This window comes from Antechinus flavipes, chromosome 3 (genome assembly GCF_016432865.1).
Source record: "Antechinus flavipes isolate AdamAnt ecotype Samford, QLD, Australia chromosome 3, AdamAnt_v2, whole genome shotgun sequence".
Lineage (NCBI taxonomy): Eukaryota > Metazoa > Chordata > Mammalia > Dasyuromorphia > Dasyuridae > Antechinus > Antechinus flavipes.
The window spans coordinates 516,264,900-516,287,264 of record NC_067400.1 but is presented as its reverse complement, the minus strand read 5'-3'; the positions used below and the strand labels follow the sequence as shown (position 1 = coordinate 516,287,264).

Sequence of the window (22,365 nt, the reverse complement as noted above, 5' to 3'; positions counted from 1 at the left end):
TTAAACACTTTGCTAAGCTTTGACCATATTATCACTCCAGGGATGATTTTTTTCCGACTGTTGCTCTTATCTCCTCACCTTCCCACTCCCCCCAAACTTGCATCTTTTCCAAGTCTCCTTATTTATATTGAGGGCACCAGAAACCTCTCAGTCACTCAGAACCATAGCCATCTGATTGCATGACCATAGGCTAGATATCCAGAGACTCTTTCCCTTTCTTATGTAATGGCCTACTTTGATAGTCAGTCTGGTGAAATACATGGAACCCTTCTCAGGTACACGGTTTTAAATGCATAGTCTACATAGTCAGGAAGTGCATTGGATAGAACACGGACCTAAAGTCAGGAAGCCTTAGGTGCATATATGGCTTTAGACACTAGGTATATGACTCTGCGCAAGTCACTTAGCTTTGTACCTCAGTTTCCTCATCTGTAAAATGGGGATGATAATAATAGCACTTACCTCTCAGGATTGTTGTGAGGACCAAATGAACTAATAATAAAATATTTAGTATAGTGCTTGGTACATTGTGGGTGCTTAATAAATTGTGATAATAATAATGACAAGTATCATTTATATAGCACTTACTATTATTTAACATTTAGTACAGTTATCTAGTGTCTTATGGGTACTTAATAGTTTCTAATATATAAAAAATAATAATTAACATTTATATAACCCTTACTATAGTATTTAGTGTAATGCCAGTTGCCGTGTAGGTGCTTAATAAATTTGAATAATCACAACAATAATAACTAGCATATAGGTAGCACTTCCTAGGTGCTAAACACTGCGCTAAGTGCTGAGTAGACAAAGAAAGGCCCTCCAAAAAAACAAACAATAGTTACTAAAATGTTTTTTAAAAAACAAAACTCAAACACCCGAAGTTAAGAACCGCTGGCCTAATTACTTAGCCTTCAGCAAGTGCAATTTCCTCATCTGTAAGGTAACAGTCACTGCCCTACCTGCCTCCCTTACAAGTTTGTTGTGGGGAAAACATATTGCTAAACATAGACAGCTTTATGTAAATGTGATTTGTTATATTTTTCTCACCTTCAGATATTGCCTATCTCTTATACCTTCCATCCAATCAATTACCAAATCCTATTGGTTTTCCTTGAGTTGTATCTCTTATAGCCATCCCTTCTGATCTTTATCATCCAACAAAAAACCCTTGAGTCATGGTGTAGGTAAATGTGATATATCAGAACAGGATCCTTGAAGTAGGAATCAGAAAGCATAGCATAAACTTGTGTCATGTACTATCCATCTGGCCTTTTTTTCCTCATCTGTCAGATGAAGGAATTCTATTAAGTGCCTTCTGAAGCCCCTTCCAGCTTAGATCTTTGGTGGGTTAAATTCCCTTTTAGATTGAATGTTCTATTTCTAAAATCCTTTCCATCTATGGAATATTGTATTCTGTATTCAAATAGTTCTTCCCAGTCCTCATTCTTGATTTTGTAAACAGAGGTGTGCTGGGGCTAGTTCATACTGACTCTATTGAGTTGGGAAATTTAAAGAGAGTATTTGCACCTCAAAAACCAGCAAACTGCAAATCAGGGCTTAATCTACTGTTTTGTTGATTGTCTAGACTTAAGAAAATAATAGAGAAAATCTTAATAATGCAGATTAAACAATTAAATTAAACTTAAAAGTGTGTTATTTATATACTTTCTTTCTCTTTACTCACCTTCTCCCAGAGAAATGGTTGTTAAAATATTTACTAGCATTCCTCTGGTTGTAAGGAATTTCACATTCCATGTTTAAAGGTCTATCTTAGTTTAGACATTCTATGTTTTACAGTTGCTTTCAGCTAGTACATTCTAAAAAAAATTGTTACTTTTGATGATGTTCTTAAGTTACTACCAGTTAGAAAGTTTTAGGATCCTAAGATCTCCAAATAAATAAAAATACTAATTCTATTCTATTAGGCCACCTCAGGGAGGAATGTAGGAGCAGAAGTTGATGATGTGGAGAAACTAGCATGTGGGGAGACCTGGGAGTTGGAAAGAATTTCAGACACAATTGTCTCTACAGGTGGAGTCGAACCGAAAGTACCGCATGCATACTATACAGGAAAGGGCAGCTGGTTCCATCTATATCAATTCACGCAGTGTCTTCTTGAGGACTGAACAGAAAGAAGGTCGATATGTCATCATCCCCACCACCTTTGAACCAGGCCAGACAAGTGAATTCCTCCTCAGGATTTTCACAGATGTGCGTGCCTCCTGCCAGTAAGTTCTTGAGGTTGGGGGAAAAGGGAAGTGGATAAGGGAAGAATCAGGAAGAAAAGAACTTGATTTATTCCCTACCGAGTAACTCCCAGTTACCCAATTATCATAGATTGAGTACAATGTATAATTTTTAACTTTGTCCAAAGTGTCTTATTTAGTAAATGCAATAGGAAAGGTAATAATTCCCGTTTTATGGATCAGGAAGTCAAGTCCCAGAGAAAGGAAAAGTATTTCTCCTGGGTCACAAAATGAGATAATGGTAGACCTGCTGCTGTAATCTTGTCTATATTGTCTTCTTGGTTCAGCTTACTTTGCTCTGCTTTAGTTCATGGAGAACTTGTTATGCTTTTCTATTCATCACACACATTTTCTTACAGCACAGTAATATTCATTACATGCAAAGCTCTTCATAATTCAGCTCCCTCCTACCTTTCCATTATATTGTATGTTCCCCTATACATAATCTTCCATGTAGTCACATTGCCTTCCTAGCTAATCCACAAAATACTCCATTTCTTAGCCCCCAGCATTTTTTCTGTCTCCCATACCTGGAATGTTCTACCTCTTCCACTTCAACTATGATTTCCTTTGTTTCCTTTAAGTCCCAAATAAAATCCCACTATTTACAGGAAACCAACTCTTCTTATTCTTAATTCTAGATTTTTCTCTCTTTTCATTATTTTTTCTTGTACCTAGATTTTTTTGTTTATTTGCACATTGCATTTCCTATTAAATTGCAAGTTCCTTGTGAGTAGGGACTGTCTTTTGCCTCTTTTTGTAACCTCAGCACTCTGCACAGTGCCTGGCACATAGTAGACACTTAATGTTTCTTGAATAAATGAACATCCACATAGCATGATTTATTTAGCTATTCCTTAACTATATGTATCTAATGTTTCCAACTTTTTACTAATACAAAAAGTACTGTTATCAATATCTAGTATTTATGGTGACTTTCTTCTTGTCATTGGCTTCGTTAGGCTTCAAGTACAGTAATAGTTTACAATTCAAAGATTATGAACATTTTTATCACTTTATATCAAATTTCTTTACAAAACACTTGTGTCATTTCACAGCTCCACCAATGATGTATTAGTATGCCTATCATTCTACAACTCCCCCAAAATGGACTTAAATTTTTTTCAAATAAGTTTTTTATTTTTAAAATATATGCAAAATCTTTTGTTCCAAATTTTTCCCCCTACTCCCATCCCTAGACAGCAAATGATACAATATATATTAAATATATGCAATTATTCTATACATATTTCCACATTTATCAGGCCTCATGAGAAAAATCAGATCAAAAAGAGAAAAAAATGAAAAGGAAAACAAAAAGCAAGCAAACAACAACAAAAAAGGTGAAAATACTATGTTGTAATCCACATTCAGTCCCCATAGTCCTGCTTCTGGATGCAGAGAGCTCTCTCCAATGCACTATTTTTTAAAATAAATTTTTGTTTATATTTTCAGTTTCTTACATCACCATAGTTATTTCAAGTGTCCCTCCCTCATTCTCTGTCTCCTAGAAAGCCATTGCACATGACAAATCTTTTTTTGAAAGAGAAAAAAATCACAATTGATAGATTGTTGAAAAGGTTCAAAAGCAAAGTATTAGCATTGTAATTTTTTGACATTTATGCCAACTTGCCCAAGATGTGAGGTAAAATCTCACATTATTTAAAATTTGAATTTCTTATTACTATTTAGAGAAGCTTTTCATGTGGTTGTAAATAAAGTTCTTTTGAGAAATGTCTACTCATATCCTTTGATTACTTATCTACTGAGATATATGGTTATGTGTATGTATACAAAATTATTATTATTGTCTTTATATTTTGGGTACCAAAACCGTATCAAAGAAATTTGATACAAAGATTTTTCACTCATTGTACTGCTTTTTTTTATCTTAGCTATTTTAATGTTGTCTGTGCGGAATTTTTTCAGTTTCATATAATCAGTTATCTATTTTACCTTTGGGGGTTGATTCTTCTCTTTTTGATTAACAATACATCTCCTACCCATAGCTATGTGAGGTATATGAAAAAAATAATTTAAAAATGATTTAAAATCATTTATATTATAATTATAATCTGCTTTTTAATATTAAGGTTGCATTTCCATTTAGAAGGTATTGTAGGATATAAGACATTTGTCTAAACCTAATTTCTGCCAAATTGCTTTCTGTTATAATGAGCAGGCCTTTTTTTCTGTGTAATTTATTTTCTACTTTATCAAACACTCCATAGACTGTATAATAGAATTTAGAATTGGAAGGAACCAATGAAATTATCTAGCCTAAATCCCTCATTTTACAGATATCACATGGGAAGTAGGGATGACTGATCAAGAAAATGAGGCTTAAGTTTGGGTAGTACAGTTAGGTTAAATGCTAACCCTGGAATCAGGAAGACCTAATACTAATCTGGCATCAGACATGTACTAGCTCCATGATCTTGGGCAAGTCATTTAACCTGTTTACCTCAGTTTATACAACTGTCAAATGAGGATATATAGCATCTACCTTTCTAGTTTGTTTTGTGCCTTACATGTGATAGTTTATAAAGTACTTTGCAGAATGTAGAGTGCTCTAAAAATGCTACTATTATTTCCCATTATATCATGAAAATCTTAGTGCAGTTTTATGATATTAAATCTTAAAACTACATTAAGAATTTTAGAATACCCTGTATATATCTGCCAAAATTACAATTGATATAAAATACCTATTTCTGGAAGACTAGTAGTAGGTAATTCCAGTAATTCACAAAAGGTGATATAAGAATGGAGCTATCCAATGAAGAGTTCTTCATGGAAGGATTTAAATTCTATTTTTATCCCCTCATTACTCTCCTGGTTTATGCTAGCCTTCCTTCCCTTAAGCCTCCAAATTGATTCTTTTCTCCTTCTTCATCTTTTTCCTCTCCTTTTCACTCCTATTCCCTCTTCTCACTTTCTATTTTTTCTTTTCCCCTCAGGGAATTATGCTTGGATCAGCCTCGACATTGGTGGTGGAATAGAATATTCGGTTACCCTCAGGTTGTGTCCCAGGTCCATATCATCAAAGCTGAGGGGCTAAGGGAGCCCCCTTCAGAAGGTAGGTAGTTTTTTTTTTTTTTTTCCCTCTTTGCCTTCCATCCTCTCCACTTCTTCCTTGAATTGTTGTAATTTCTGCCATTCCCATTGAGTTTAAGGCCTCTAGTTTGGTCCAAGTTAGAATAATATGGATAGGCTGAGTGTTGGAGGTTGAGGCTGATGGATTGCTTGAATTTAGGATTTCTGAGCTGTCATAGCAAATTCTGACATTAGCTTTTGCCCCAGCATAGTAAGAAATCAAAATGTCCTAGACTGCCTAACAAGAAGCAATTCCCCATCCCCACCACAGCGTAAACTCTCCAAGTCAGGACAAGATGAGGAGTTTCAAAATTAAAAACAAAAACAAAAAATACTAGGTAGACACTAGGGATGGTATATATATATATAACCCCCAAACCTCATCTTCCCAATCCTCCAGGTTCCCAGGAGGAGACAGAGGGGAGAAAGATACCAATAGAAGAATGTGAAACATCATTGATGCCCCCTTCACATCTGGCTGGCTCAGCCAGCCTGGACCGATTTAAGATAGGGCTGAGGATAGACAATGTGTTTCTATCCCAGGGGAGTTTAGGGAATTTCCTCACTGGCAGGCTGGCCACGAGGAGATGAAATTTTAGATCAAAGCAGCTCTTGGAGACAATATACTAAGTAGAGTAGGATTTGTGATCTCAGTCAGGGAAGAGTCTCAGAATACAAGAAGTCATGGAGCTTTGGAAGAACTGGCCCATGCATGAGTCACTGCTCGAGTCTCTGCTCTGGAGGAGGGGTATCAAATAATCCAGAAGGGAGATTTGGAGTGTACATAAATAACTATATACAAATTAGGAGGAGGAATACAACAGAGAACGATCGCTAGGAAGAATCCCTTTTAGCTGAGAGGACCAGAGGATGCTTCCTGGAGCTTGACAGAAGAAGAGAAGATATTTACATGAGGCAGCGGGCAAGAAAGACATGAGTTCAAACAGAGCTTTGGGCACATACTGGCAGTGCAATTGGGCAAGTCACAATGTCTGTCTGCCTCAGTTTGCTCAGCAGCACTTACCTTCCAGGGGGGTTGTGAAGATCCCATTAGATAATCATTGTAAAGCACTTAGCACAGCACCTAACCCACAGTGAGCATTATATAAATGTTAGCTCTTAGAATTATTCCTGTTATGTAGCCTCAGACACGCCCAGACTCTGGGCAAATCACTTAATGGCTGCCTGCCTCAGTTTCCTTATCTGTAAAATGGATAGGATAATAATAATAGCACCTACCCCCAAGGTTGTGAGGATCAAATGAGTTCATAATTATAAAGTGCTGTGTAAATGTGAGCTGTTACTATTATGGGTCTAGGCATGGAACCCCCGCTCTGCCTAGAATACCAAAGAGGGATAGGAGGATGATGGGGTGGGGAGCGGTGTGTTTGGGCTGGTTTATTTATTGGAAGATTAGCCTGGGGATGTGTGTGCAGAAGTGGTTGGATTCTCCTTAAGGGGCCTTTGAAGCCCTCATTTTCCAGATGACAAAAGGAGAAAAGCTGGGTCAGGGAGACCTATTGGTGATCTCGCCGAGCCCCCGCCCCACCCCCTCAGGCTGAGACCACATTAATGCTCCCCCACCATGGCCAGCTGGGATGGGAGGGACATTGTGAGGTACGGTCACCTAGGGCCTCACTGACAGCGCCAAGTCTCTCTACTTTATGCAAAGGGAGAGAGGTCTCAAGAAAGGAGAAAGTGAAGGTGGTGTCATGGCGTCCCTGCTCCCTTCCCAACTTCTGCCTTGTTGCTTCTGGTCACGTGCCCTGGCCCATATTCCCAGCAGTCCCTGGAAGGAGATGGCAGTGTTAGAAGCTCGCACCGCTGCCCCTCCGAGCCCTGGTCAGGCCCCTCCACAAAGCTGGCCAGCATGGCAACGTCATCAGAAGTTTGACTGATTGTAAAGAAGGTGCAACTGAAGAAACAGAATGGAGGCTCTGTATCTCATGGCAGAAAGGATAGCTTGGGCATCCGATGGCAAAGACGAGTTTACAATCAGCAGTGTGTATGTGGCAGTTAAATGCCAGAAAATCACTCTGGAAGAAAACGCTAAAATCCAGCCCGAGTGGATGCCCATAGTTGGGGAATGGCTGAATAAGTTATGGCATGTGAATGTTATGGAATATTATTGTTCTGATCAGGAAGATGATTTCAGAGAGACCTGGAAAGACTGACATGAACTGATGCTGAGTGAAATGAGCAGGGCCAGGAGATCATTGTACACTTCAACAATAATACTATATGATAATCAATTCTGATGGACCTGGCTCTTTCCAACAATGAGATGTTTGAGGCCAATGATCTTGTAATGAAGAGTCATCTACACCCAGAGAGGGGACTGTGGGAACTGAATGTGGAGCATAACATTTTCACCCTTTTTATTGTTCGCTTGCATTTTGTTTTCTTACTCATTTTCTTTCCTTTTTGATTTTTCTTATGCAGCAAGATAATTATATAAATATGTTTACATATCTTGGATTTAACATATATTTTAACATGTATATCATATATTGGATTGCTTTCTATCTACGGAAAGGGGTGGGGAGAAGGAGAGGAAAATTTGGAACACAAGGCTCTGCAAGGGTCAATGTTGAAAAATTATCTATCCATATGTTTCAAAAATAAAAGGCTTTTATTAAAAAAAAAAAAAGAAAGATCCCTTTGCAGAATGTGCCCAAATGGAAGAAAAGAGTTTAAAAACATTGGAGTGAAAAACCCTTAACTAGTTGATAGCACTGGAGGATAAATCATTAAATGAGGGTTATGGGGTTTCTCTTGTGCCATGTACTGGTCCTGGCAGTGGGTCTCAAGAAATAAAGCACAAAGTGATCACAACAGTGAAGACAACAGCACAGATGAGAACTCAGGATTCAGACTAATTTCAGCCATGTCAAAAGGGTGAAGTCACAGGAATCCATTGCATATGAAGACTTGAGAGGAAATAGTTGCACAAAAACAATTGCACTGAGTTTGAAGAAGTCAGATAGGTATTAATCATGGTTCAACTCCAATTCAGTCTCTCAAATATGCAACAAGTGAAGATGTTATCAATTCTTTTCAGAATTTTAAGCAAGAGGTGGAACTTATACACCCAAACTAACTCAAGCTCGTTCATGTGATGCTGCAAGTACCATTATAACCCTCTACTCTGGAGAAGCATTTAATCAGGGAGGACTAAGCCATAAACCAGTAGTGCCACATGATACTCAGTCATAAATTAAACACTAGCTATGGGGGAGCTGCTGAAGCATTTCTGGTCCTGTTTTCCAGTTGACATCCATTCCTGGAAAAAAAAAATAGTGAGGATGAAGAGTGATTTAGAGCAGTTCTAAACTACTAAGACCTGCCCATTCCAAGGAAAAATTTGGAGACAGTATTTACGCACAAATTTGATAAGTCACATAGAAGAGATGCTGCAGAATCTCCAATAAACTCCACACATGGCAGGCTGCGTTGCTGAAGAAGACTAAGGAATCTTGGGTGTTGGCTTTGATCTATAGGATGCTCTTTGCAGTAGTGGTGGGAATACCCCCTGAGTAGCTCATTTAGCACCCAGATAATGCTGCAGGGACATCTGCAGCCACTGGACTTGGAAACTGACATCATTGCACTTGCACATTCTGAAGGTAAAGGAGCTGTGATTAAACTTGAAAACTGGGAGGTAATAGAGAGACTTACATGAACTGATGCTGAGTGAAATGAGTAGAATCGGGATATTATTTTACACTTCAACAACAATACTGTATGATGATCAACTCTGATGGACGTGGCTCTCTTCAACAATGAGGTGAACCAAGTCAGTTCCAATTGTTCAATAATGAAGAGAACCAGCTACACCCAGCGAAAGAACTCTGGGAAATGAGTATGAATAAGAATGAATCAACTCCTTCTGTTTTAGTCCACTTGCATTTTTGACTTTCTTCTCAGGTTATTTTTATCTTATTTCTAAGTCTGATTTTCCTTGTGCAGCAAAATAACTATGCGGATATGTATACATATATTGTGTTTAACATATACTTTAACATATTTAACATGTATTGGTCTACCTGCCATTTTGAGGAGGGGGGTGGGGGAAGGAGGGGAAAAGTTGGAACAGAAGGTTTTGCAAGGGTCAATGCTGAAAAATTACCCATGCATATATCTTGTAAATAAAAAGCTATAATAAAAAAAAATTTAAAAAGGAAACTGGGAGGTAAATTAAAGAAGCTGAATTCCAAAAAATAAAGATATTTTTAAAAGACACTGTTTACGGAAGTTACCCAGAAATACTTTTGATACACATTGAGCTGTTTTCAGAAATAAAAAGTAACTTTTAAAAAGGATGAATTGATAAAATCTGAAATTTTTTTTTACTTTTTATTTAAGTATATAGCATAGCATAGAAATTAAATGTTGGTTTAGTTTTTTTTTTCCTCCACTGAAGTCTCACATTTTACTGTATTCTGTTTTTATTTTACTGAAACAAGTTGAAAAAGGAGTATTTTTTCAACTTTTGAATATATTTAATATTTTTCTATTATTTTAAATTATTTTCTTAAATTTGTTTTTAAAATTTAAAATTTAAAATTAAAAAAAATTTTAATGCAGATTTCTCTCTTATCTACAGCCTTAAAAAAACATGTAAAATTATGTAAAACATTTCCATAAAAGTCATATTGTGAAAGAAAACATTGATCTCCCACGCTAAGAAAGAAAAAACCCTCAAGAAAAATAAAGATTAAGAAACACAGACAGAGACATACACACAGAGAAAGAGAGAGTATACTTCAGTCTGTATCCAGACACAATCAGTTCCTTCTCTGAGTATGATTAGGATTTTTCAGCATAAGTCCTTCAAAATAATCATGGATCATTCTGCTTATAAGAATAGCACAGTGATTTACAGCTGATCATCCCAGAACATTTATTGCTTTGTATACAGTACATTTCACTTTGCTTGACTTCAGTTCATGAGTTTTTTTCTGAGAGCATCCTACTCATCATTTCCTATAGAACAATCATATTCCATCATAATCATATACTACGATTTAGTCAACCATTCTTCAATTGCCATTTCCTGTACATCTCCTGAATTTTCAATTTTTTGCCCTGAAAATAGAGCTGCTATACGTATTTTTTGTACATATAAGTCCTTTTTCTTTCTTTTTTTTTTTTTTAAAGCTCTTTTGGGATTCATGCTTAATAGTGGTATTGTTAGGTCAAAGGATATTCATAAATTTAAATTTGTAGCAAAAGCAAAGAGAAGGTATCACAGTAATCATCAGGAAACAGTTGTGGTCAGAGGCTACTCTGTATTTCCTACAGAAATGAGAAGCAATAAAGTTGCCCTGAGTGCTTATTTGTGGTTTAGAGTCCTAGAATTACATGAGGGGAACAGTTTTACAGAGTTGAATTTTTATGCAAAATTTTCTGGAGATAATGGACCTTCATGTTTTACTTTGAGTGCATATATGTATTGCTGAGATTTTTTTTTGTTGTTCCTGAGGCAATTGGGATGTATTAGGAAGTGTTAAGTGTCTGAAACCAAATTTGAACTCATGTCCTCCTGACTTCAGGGCTGATGCTCTATCCACTGCGCCACCTAGATGCCCCTAAGATTTTTTTTAATGATAGTATGTGCTTTGAGAAAACTGCTTTTGAAGAGCTTAAAGAATTTATAAATGAAAAGAATTGTAAGAATTATTTACTTATTTTCACCTCTTTAAGAGAAGTAAAGCATTTTTCAAGTCTGTTTTTCACTATTTTCTACCTAACAAACTGTTTTTGGTGAATCAATAATCATTGCATAGAGTGGAAAGGGTGTGAATACAAAAAAAAAAAAAGTTACATATGATATTATGTCTGGAATCTGTGCCATATTTTGTTCCTAATATGATCAACTCACTGTTTATATAAGACTTAGCTATCTTGTATTTAAAATTATACAAAAAAATAGAGATTGCACTAGTTAAGGCAAGAGATATTTTACAGGGGTGGTTATGTGAGTGAAGAGAAAGGGATGGATATGAGACATGTGAAGGTGGGATTGACAAGGTTTTGTAAATGATCACAGAGTCATAAGAGTTCTTAGGATCATGGCTTTAGAGCCAGAAAGGGACCTTGCCAGCAAATCCAACCCCCAGTTTTACAGTTGAGAAATTAGGTCCAGAGAGGTTAAGTGTTCTGCCTATTTAGGAAGCATCTTACTAGGCAAAAAGTCTTATCTTGGAATTAGATCTGATTCTAAATCCACTGTTCTAGCCACAATACTATGATGCTTGAATAAGGACCTAAATAAACTACACAATAAGTTTCCAGACCTAAATGACTGGGAGAATAAAGGTTCCATCAATAGAATCAGATCAGTTTGGGACATTGTGAATTTTGGATATCCATGAACTGCTAATGGAACTACCTTTTTTTTAGGAAGCATTGGAAATAACAATTCTAGACCTCGGCGGAAAGGGGGGGCGGGATTTGAGACTAGGTCTGTCTCTTCAATAATCCTAAATTGTTTTCTCAGAGTGGCCTTGCTCATTAAACATACAATAACCTTTCTTCCCTACCTCTTTCCTTTCCAAGTTCTCTCCATGTTCCATTTCTCTTCCTACAGGAACTAATTCCTATGTGATCATCAAATGTGAAGGGGAGACAGTCCGATCGGATGTTCATAAGCATAATGGCACCCCAGAGTATGATGTGAAAGGCATTTTCTATCGTAAGAAGCCGGAGCAGCCCATCATAGTCCAGGTGAGTCTGTCTGGACATTTGGGTCACAGGTTAGAACAACCTAATCCCTAGACATTACCTTCCAAGAGAAGAAGTCTGATAAGTTAAAACGAACACAGAGAATAGAATAAAATTTTATCCTAGCCTGTCCTAACCTCATCATATCTTAGCAAAACAATGAAAACTCACCTTTCATATACAGGATGTCCAAAAGTCTTGTATTACATTCCTCATATGAAAACCATGAGTAGCTGCTGAGAATAAAATTATTCCATTTTACAAATGAGAGAACAGTTTTGAATGACATAGCTTTGACCGGTGTTTTTAAAAAGTTAATAAGTCTGAAGGCTTGAACTTAAATCCTCTAGCTCCAAACCTGAGCATTCCTTCATTTTTGTAAAGCATACCATGATATTGCATGCACCTTTTTATTTCACTACACCTCAGTTTCCCATTTGATCACAGAATATCATAGTTGGAAGAGACTGCAGTGATCCTTTAGTTCCAACCCCTATTTAAACACAATTCCTCTCTAAAATATAGACTTCCACCAAAAGGGAAAACCCATTACTTCCCAAAGTAGCTCTTTCCACTTTGGATGACTCTAATTATTAGGGGAATTTTTCTTGACATCACGCCTAAACTGGCCCTTTTGCACCTTTCACTTATTACTCCTACTTCAGCCCTCTAGGACCAAACAGGAAAAAAAAAATCTAACCCAATTTACATAGGGCAGCCTTTGAAATATTTGGACCTATCTATAATGTTGCCCCTTAGTCTTCTCTTCTCCAGACTAAATCTTCCCAATGCCTTTAATTGTTCTTCAATCTTTTTTTACCAACCTCATTTCCTTCCTTGGCATACTTTCCAGTTTATTGATTCATTTCCTAAATTGTTACACCACAATTGAACACAAAATTCTTCAGTTACTCCCATGTTAGAAGTGGGGTGGAGAGAGTGCCACGTGAAGGACTTGATCTAAATAAATTAGAAGTCCCCTTTCAGTTAATTGATATAAAACCCCAGCTCATAGAGAGTAGTATTAGAGCTTTGCTATTTATCTTGATCTTCAAAAAAATTTAATTGCTGTTCTAGACTAGGAATTCTTAATGCATTTTATGTGGCATTCAGGCAGTCTGACCATTGTGGCAATTTGGTAAAACTAATGGACCACTTTTTAAGAGTAATATTTTTTCTTTAATTCATAATGTAAGGAAATGCTGAATTTCAATTAGAGATTAGTGAAAATAAAGATATAATTTGTTTTCCTATTCAAGCTCCTAGACTTCCTAAAATCTGTCCATAGACCCCTTGAAGGCCCATGAAACTTCAAATTAACCCTTGCTTTAGTTTAGAGTTCTTGAAATATATAGCCCAGGCTCAAATCTCCCTCCTCTCTCCCCCAATTTTCTGTTAGGAGCCATAGAATCTTAGATTGGGAGAGGTATCAGAGTCAACTAGTCCAGCCCTTCCATAAATAAGAATCTATTCTGTAACATTGCTAGGCAGTCCCTTCCATTTTCGCATCGATTTAATTGGTTGAAAGCTTTTCCTTATGTTGAATTATTTAGTTTCCAGTTATTTTTAATCTTTGCTTTTTTGAATGTATTTTTATTTCATTGTTTTTAGTAAAAGATACACTTAATATTTGTGAGATTTTTATGCCCTGAAATGTGGTCAGTTTTAATGATGGCATGCTTGAGAAATAAGTGTACTCCTTACTATTCCCATTCAGTATTCTTCATAGGTCTCATTATTTCTAACTTTTTAAAAATTCTCTTCAGGTCCTCACTTTCTATTTTATTTTTTGGTTAGGTTTATTGAGATATGAGAAGAGTCATTTGAGGTTTCCCACTTTTATATTTTTATGATTTCCTCTGGTAACTCATTTTCCTTTTCCTTTTAAGAATTTAGATGCTATGTCAATTTGTGCATATATATTTAGTATTGATATTGATTGTTTATGGTACCTTTTAACAAAATGCAACTTCATCTTCTATTTTTTTGCCATACCTTTGAAATCTATTGCTTTCCCAAGCCCTTTCTGCTTCATCTGAAACATGTTTCTGCTTTAGTCTTTTCTTTTAACTTTGTGTATTTTAAATTCCTTACACTAAGCAAAAATCTTTGAAGATCTCAATTTCCCCAAAGCTGACCTCTCAGATGCCACTTTCTTCACAGCTCTTTTCCTGATTCTCCAAGTTACTAGTATTCTTTCTTGAAATTATTTGGTATTACTTTGTATTTTCAATATACATACATACATACATACATATATATATATATATATATATATATATATATATATATATATGTCATATTGCCCAGTAGAATATAAGGTCCTTGAGGAAGTATTATCTTTGTGTCTCTGATACCTTGAAATAGAATAGGTACTTAATAATATTCATATTATTTGCTTTAATTGAACTGGCCTTAGTAATGATAATCATAATAGCTGGTATTTATAAAGAACTTCCAGGTTTGCAAAGTGCTTTACTATCTTTTCTCATTTGAAATGGGAAAAAGATACTTTCATCATCCCTATTTTACAGATGAGAAAATCAAGGCAGTCAGAGGTTAAATGATTTGTTTAGGGTCTCGTGGCTTGTAAGTGAGACTAGATTTGAACTCGAGTCTTCCTAACTAAATCTAGCACTGTCTTCCTGTGCCCATATGACTTCTCTAAAGCCACACAGAACAAATTTGTTACCTCCATCCTATGACATCTCACTATGTGTGTCCTTTTTTCCTAGATTTGGAACCACAAATTCTTGTTGGATCAGTTCCTTGGGCAGGTGGCTCTGAAGGGGGATCCAGATGACCTTCAGACATCCCACGCCCTGCACCTACAAGACAGGGGCAATGGGAATACCAATGACCTTCCTGGCACCATCTCCCTACAGGTCTTCAGCAGCAGCAACCTCACACACATCTAGGGCATTCCCCAGCCCTGGAGAACCCATGGTCCGTGGGGGGCACGGCTGGACCTGCTCCTGGGTGGCTCCAGCTTTCTCTTGGAGCCCTTTACACACACAATGAGATTTCTTTATTTCCCAAGGACAGATTCACTACGTAGAAGAATGATGCATGTATCTCCTGGAATATGGTGTCTGAGGGTATCAGAGGCCTTCTGGACGCTTGGCATCTCTTAGCCAGTGGAGGGGGGTGTAAGACCAAGAGCACTCCAGGACAGGGTACCACTCAGTCACCTGTTTATAAGCCAGTGGCTCTGTGGATTTTGCTCTTGCCCCTAACCCATTCTCTGTTAGCCAATATCCCCTCATTCCTTTCCTCTTCCCCCTCCCCCCCACTTCCCTTTCCCTCCTCCTGTGTTCTCAGTTACCCACCACCCACTGTAATGATAGTTTGCCCTCCCTAGGGTCCCTTTTGTTCAGAGAGAGTAGCAACACTTTTGTGTAGTGGAGAGAGCGCTGAAGCAGGAGTCAGAAAGACTCGGCTTTCATTGACTGGCCAACCAGTTACACCAGGGTCGACTCCATCAGTATAAAGGTATCCAGTGGCTGGGTGGGACTTAGAAAAGATCTGGTGGAATTTTGGCCAGGCCAGGGGCTCTCCCCAAACTGCCCACCCCATAGTCAGACTCCTTGTTAGTGGGAGGACTTACCAGGATTGTTTATCCTGACAAGGATGGACATCTTCACATCAGAATGGTTTCTTTTGTCAGTTCTGTTAGGATTTCCACTAAGAGAGCCATAGCCAGGTTGCTTTGAAAGCTTTCCATTAGATCATTAGGGCCCATTTTAGAGGTGAAAGGACTTCACGTGGGCACGTGCATGTAGCCAGGCTCTCTACCGGCCGTCAGTGCTGTAGCTTTTTTCACAAGTTGAACTAACTGCCATATGTTGAAGGATCACAATTCCATGGACCATCTCATCCAGGTCAAACCAGGTGTTATCACTGGTTCTCCTCCCAGAGAGGATCAGTTCCTATCTAGCTGGACATTTGCTCATCAGTCTGGATGATAGCTGGCACTCGTGGGCATGTGTCAGAGAGCAGTGCCAAGGCAGCCCCTGCACTAATGAGAGACAGAACTCTTAGCCATGCCAAAGCCGGGGTCTGGGGGAAAGGGTGCACCAAAGGACCACCCTTCTTCCTCCAAGCAGAATGGATTTTCTTCAGCAAAACAGGCCCAACAAGCCAAAGACTGTTCCTTCTTGTCATCTCAGTATTAAGACCAAAGTGTCTTAATGGGTTTCTTCCTCACGTCCTTGTGGTTTTTCTTATTTCACATTTTAGAGGCTAGGGGTTTTCAGTTGATTAAGAGAAACAGAGGAGCAGAACCCATACCTTTTTTTTAACCCTAATTTTATGGGGTCTTTTGAAATCATGATTCCAGGTGGAAGGAATTAGAGATAGGATGAGTGGGAATCTGGGTACCTTTGCACCTTCCCCCCCATCCCCCCATAACTGGGATTTGGAATTGGATAAAGATCAGGGCATTTTGTGTAATTATTGAAGGATTTTATTGGGTTTCCCTGGCACATTCATGAGATATGGACAGTTTAATATTTCCTGCCAAACATCTGTTGTTCCAGGAGGCCCTTTCAGTTGTTAGAAACACCTAAGTCTGCCCAGAGATCCTAATGACTCAGTTGTGTCTGAGCCCTTTCATTCTCCAGATCAACATCAGGAAAAAAGATCCCATAATTTCTTGAAGGTTGAAAGCCATTCCCCTTGTAGTTAGAAAGCCAGAATCTTTATTGAAGCTTGCAAACCTAGGTCTAGTTAAGGCATGATTGCTCTGTAAGGTAGAGCCCCTTTTTTTGCTCTCCTGGGGATCAAGTGAGGAAGGAAATCCTGTTTCTCTGTCACTCTTCGTTTTAAGACACCTGGGAACTTTTCATCTCTAGGACTTTTGCCACTAGGACCAAGGTTTACTGAACTGGACATAGTCCAGTTCTTGACTTCTCACCATGACTTTTCACATCCTTTTTCTCTATCTCTGCCATATGCCAGTGGGACACCTCTCTCCCTAGGTTGTGTCCATTCAGATAATCTGAGAGTTTATACTCCTATTTAGGCTCATGAGGTATGAAGAGCAGAAGTAAAAGATTAGGAAGGGATAGAATGTAAAAGAAAAAGGAAAGAAGGAAAGAGGAAAGAAAGGAGGGAGGGAAGTAAGAAGAGAGGAAGAAAGAGGGAAGGAGAAAGAGAAAAAAGAAGGAAGGAAGGAAGAAAGAAAGGAAAGGAAGGGAAAAAAGGAAGGAAAGTCAGTTTTTTTTTTTTCTCATCCTAAAACTCATCTGTGAGACCCAAGGTGATCCATATGGGTCTCGAATTGAAACTCTCTGTGTGACAATGAGCAAAGTCACTTAAACCTCTCTGTGCCTCGATTTTTCCCATTTTTGAGATGGGGCCAAAAATACTTGTTTGTCAAGCTTTTCATGATGAGTTCAGTTCTAAAGACAAGAATATAGGTATACGTGTGCACACACGTGTGTGTTTGTATATACACAAATATACATATATGTAAATATATAGTATACCATATTTACATATATAGTACTTATATGTGTAAGTGTCTCAGTTACAGAATGTTAGACCAGAGACCTTAGTGGTCATCTCCTGTCTTATAGCATCCTACAGTAATACTCAATCTACCTTCTGTTGGGGGTAGTCCATTCCACCCCTTTGTTTGGGAGTTTTCCCTTCCGTGAAGAAGAAATTGCTCTCTTCATAACACACTCATTTTTCCTGGTTCTTACAGCAAAGTCTAAGCAAAGCAATCCTTATCCCCCTTCCACATGAATGTCCTTCAGATATTTGAATATGGAAGTCTTTAGTCTCCACCCCTCTTTCCTTAAAGCTAAAGATTTTTTGTTCTTTTCATATGATTTCCAGACCCCGTCTTAGCCTAGTTGCCTTTTTCTGGGTGTGCTCCAGTTTGTGAACTTCCTTCCTAAAATGTGGTGCCTAGAACTGGACACGATATCTCAGATGGGCCTGACCAAGGCAAAGGACCGTGGGGCTTTTGCCTTTCTCCCTAGGGATTGTACGCCTCTTTTTATGTAGCTCAGATTCGTATTTGCTTTTGGGGTTGTTGTCTCACATAAGTGACTTAAATTGATTCTTAACCTCCTAATTTCTGAGGCCCAGAATTCCAGATGAGATTTATATTCGTCTTTGGGACAGGATCTGGCCAGTCAGAAATCATAGCTTCTCTTCTTTGGAGCTGGGGTCCTGCCTGGATACCTGCAGTACCAAGGGGGAAGACCTCCTTCCCCTCACCCACTGTTTCTCAGGCAGACCTTCACTGTGCTTTGACTCGTGCCCCTCTGCATGGCCCTCTTTTCTCTTACCAGCCTCGCCAGCAAGCTTCCCACTAGGGCTTCCCTACACCCCCTTCTAATTCTGGAACCACAATCAAATTGACTCTGCCAGTGTTCTTGGAAGGGGTATGTTGCTCCCCCACCATCTGTTACATTCTGGACCAAAGTGCCCCCCAACCCCACCCCCTCTCATCCTTGTGTGTGTTGTTTTTACCTCTTAGAATATAAGCTCCTGAGAGTAGTGATTGCCTTTGCTTTTGTATTTGTATTCTCACAGCTTAGCACAGTATTTGGCACCTCGTAAATACTTAATAAATTCTTTTTCTTCTTTTTGTTCATTTATTATTTCTTTTATCTGGATTGTGGGGGAAGTAATATCTATGACATAATAGAACAGTAAACCCATACTGGAAAAAGCATCAGATTTGGCTCTGGAATGGTGGAGAATGCCTTCTCTTTGGATCCAGAGGTGCTGCTTCACAGCCCTAATCTTCCACCTTCTTTCTTAACTTCTCTGGCTGGGAGGATTGAACTAGAGCACCCAAGAGGTTTTGTAACCCCAAATTCTGCAATTCTGTGATTTCTGGACCACTGCCCTTTGAGTTGGTCCTTGAAGAGAAGCCCAGGGACACAGGTCTTACCTTGTTGGTGTGGGCTGGACACCAAACTTTGGGGAAAGGACGAGTCTTTCTCCTGCCTCTGATCTCCCTCTCCTGCCCGATTCCAGTCCAATCCACCCCCCTACCAATGTCGGAGAATGTTTCTCAAGGGCTTGGATTTTGTGTAGAAGAGCTAAGTTGGCACTCCTCCCTTCCAAGGGCTTATGACCCAACTCCCCAAAGATTCTCCCACTCTCAGTGGGAGTTTTCAAACTTTATACATTGTTGTGAATCTTTGTTCCTGAGTTGTGCCCAACATGACCATATTTGAGGTTTTCTTGGCAAAGGTACTGCAATGGTTTGCCATTTCCCTCTCCAACTTAGATGAAGAAACTAAGTCAAACAGGGTAAATCCAGGGTAAATCACACAGCTACTAAGTGAGGCTGGATTTGAACTCAGTTCTTCTTGACTGTAAGACTCACACTTTCCACCACATCACCTACCAACCCCTGTAGAATCCTTAGCTCCATTCAAGTCTCAGCCCTAGTACCATAGGCCTTTTCTGATGCTCTCTCTTATTGGCGCTCCTCATCCCCTTACTTTATATTTACTTTTTACGTACTTCATTTTTACCCATTTTTTGTACATATGTTCCTCTTCCCTCCCCAGTAAAATGGAAGCTTGCTGAGGGCAGGAACTCTCTTACCTCTGTTATCTCCGTAATCTAGCACGTAGTAGACAATTTAATGAATATATATTGAAGAGCAGTAGAGTGCTGGGCCTGAAGGTAGAAAATGCAACTTCTTCAAATTTGACCTCAGACACTTGCTAGCTGTATGACCCTGGACAAGTCACTTAACCCTTTTGCTCTAGTTTCCACATTTGTAAAATGAGCTGGAGAGGGAAATGGCAAACCTCTTCAGGATCTTTACCAAGAAAACCCCAATGGGGTCACAGATCCAGACACAATTGAAAAAGGACTAAACAACTAATGTTGAGTAAACCCATTTCCAACAAGATGGAACTAGCACAGTTCACTTGGGTTTTGATGTTTATGCAGAAAGGGAAGAAATGAAGGAAAGGGAGAAGTTAGCAATAGTGATGCCTTCCAAAAGGGCCAATAGACTTTTAAAAAATGCTTGAGGTGAGGGTGATGAAGGTGTAATCTCTGCTACTAGGGAGGCTAAGGCTGGTACATCACTTGAACTCAGGAGTATTGAGCTACATTTCCTATGCTATTGGGTTATTCACTAAGTTCTGCACCAAGTGAGCCTCTGAGAGTAATGAGTTACTAGGTTGGCTAAGTTGGCAGGGATGAACCAGTCCACTCAGAACTGGATTGGGTCAGATTGCCCCTGAAGATCAGCAGGAAGATTTGGCTCCTCAGCTACTGGAGGGAGATATAGTCTCAAAACAAACAGAAAACATGGAAGAATATAAAAGTTCAGAGGAAATTTTGGAATATTGTCTCTCTTCCTCCTTCCCTCCCCCCCCTCTCCCTTTCTTCCTCTCTGCCTGTTTTAAAAAGCAAAATGTGTGAAATGAAGAATCACAATTTTCTATGTAGAAATGGCCCTTCTATCAGTGATGTTCTATATAGAAATAGCCCTTTTATCAGCGATATAAATAAATAAATGGTGCAGTTCCATATGAGAAAAATTAATCTACTCCAACAATGGGTAGACGTCATTTTCAGGTAAGAATCAATCCAATTCCAGAGAGGGAAGAGTCAATCTTATTTCATCCAGGGAAGAATTCATCCAGTTTAATGCAATGCAAAATCAATCTATCCTGGACCCTTTCCATCAGGCTCTTTTGAGCCTTATAATCAGGAAGTTAATACAATCACCCTCCTGTTCTGGCTTCCTGTTCCCATCCTTCCCCTTGTGGAGAGCTGTTGGCTACAGGGCTGAGTAAGAGAGAGACAGGGCAGAGAAATTTTTGCAGGGTGACCATGGGGCCCCGAGCACAAGACTACCACTACATATAACACTGGGCTAAACTGGAGGAGATGCTGAGTTTACCCAATATATTGTCTCTGCCCATGTGGAGCTCAGTACGTGAATGCACATGCAAATAATCATAATAATATGAGACAAGTGCTTGGTTTTGTTTTGAAGAAATTCATTTATTAAATGCCTACTAAATTCAGCCTTCTATACTAGTCCCAGGAGAAGAAATCTCACCTACCATTTATGAACAATGATGATCAGGGACTTTGTTCAGCCCCTCAGGACTTCCTAGGAAGGCAAACAGCCTCCTGTGGAAAAAACTGTTAAACCCATTTAAATCTCAGATTTCGCAGTCCAAATTCCATTCCTACTTATTATGGGGGAGGTGTTGCCCAGACTAGAAACATAATACACTCACCTTCCATTAGAGATGTCTCCTGGTCTTCCCACATGTGAAAGGGGCTACCTCAAGAGGCAGTAGACTCCCTCAGTCCCTGGAAGTGTCCAAAAAAAGGATCCAAAGAATGACTGCTTGTAGAAGGAATTTCCATTCAGTTGAATGATTTGACATCTTCTGAAGTCTCTTCCCACTTTCAGCTTTGGAATTCTAGGTTTAATACTGAGGATGATGAAGAACATCACAAAATCTTCAAAATACATTTGCATTAGAACCCTATTGGGTTATGGGTGGAAGAGGGTTAGAATTGAGGGGGAGGAGGCACAGACGTACTTGACTAATATGACTTACCCTGATGTATGACTAAAGCTAGAAGATGAAGATAGGAGCAGTCATTCAACAAGCATTTATTAAGCACTTACTGTATGCCAGTATCTTTGTTAAGCTCTGGGGATATCTAGGCAAAAATACATTGCCCATCCTTAAGGAGCTCCTATTCCAAACAATTATGAATATACAAAATCTGGACAGTATAAAAGGGGGAGGGTCCTAGGGTGGGGTGGAATGGGGTAGAGACCAAGGTCTTCTGCCAAAAATTGGATTTAAGTTCAAATCTTGAAGTAGGCCAGGAAAACTAATTGCTAGAGAGGAGGTGAGTGGGAAGAACATCACATAGGCTATCAAGCTAGACTGATGAAAAATATTTAGAGGGAAGTACAAGAAGACAGAGAAGGAGGGACCAGCTGTAGGCAGTAGTTCTTGAGTGGAGGGGTGAATTTATTGAACTGAGTAGGTCATTTAGACACTTTAGGGTAGAGATTGTTAGGGACCATTAGGACTAAAGGGGAAACCACAGTGGGCAAGAAATAGGGAGGGGCATCTGGATGGTACCATATGCATAGAGTGCTTTACATGGAATTGGGAATGACCTCAAATCTGACCTCAGACACTAAGTGTGTGATCCTGGACAAGTCACTTTACCCTGATTGCCTCAAAGAAAGGAAGGAAGGAAGGAAAGATTTTGCAATTCAGTTTTGCCAACTGAAAAAGACAGTATGGTTCAATGCCCT

General features: G+C 38.8%; 1 protein-coding gene across 1 annotated transcript in view; it reads left to right on the top strand.

Moving 5' to 3' along the window:
- CAPN5 (calpain 5) overlaps positions 1 to 18,684 on the top strand; it is a 153,267-nt gene extending 134,583 nt beyond the window's left edge. The window contains exons 10-13 of the mRNA XM_051987062.1: positions 2,038 to 2,234; positions 5,213 to 5,331; positions 11,941 to 12,077; positions 14,810 to 18,684. Coding sequence (XP_051843022.1) covers positions 2,038 to 2,234; positions 5,213 to 5,331; positions 11,941 to 12,077; positions 14,810 to 14,992 — 636 coding nt within the window. The 3' untranslated portion in view covers positions 14,993 to 18,684. The remainder of the gene's footprint in view (positions 1 to 2,037; positions 2,235 to 5,212; positions 5,332 to 11,940; positions 12,078 to 14,809) is intronic.
- Positions 18,685 to 22,365: the final 3,681 nt, after the last annotated feature.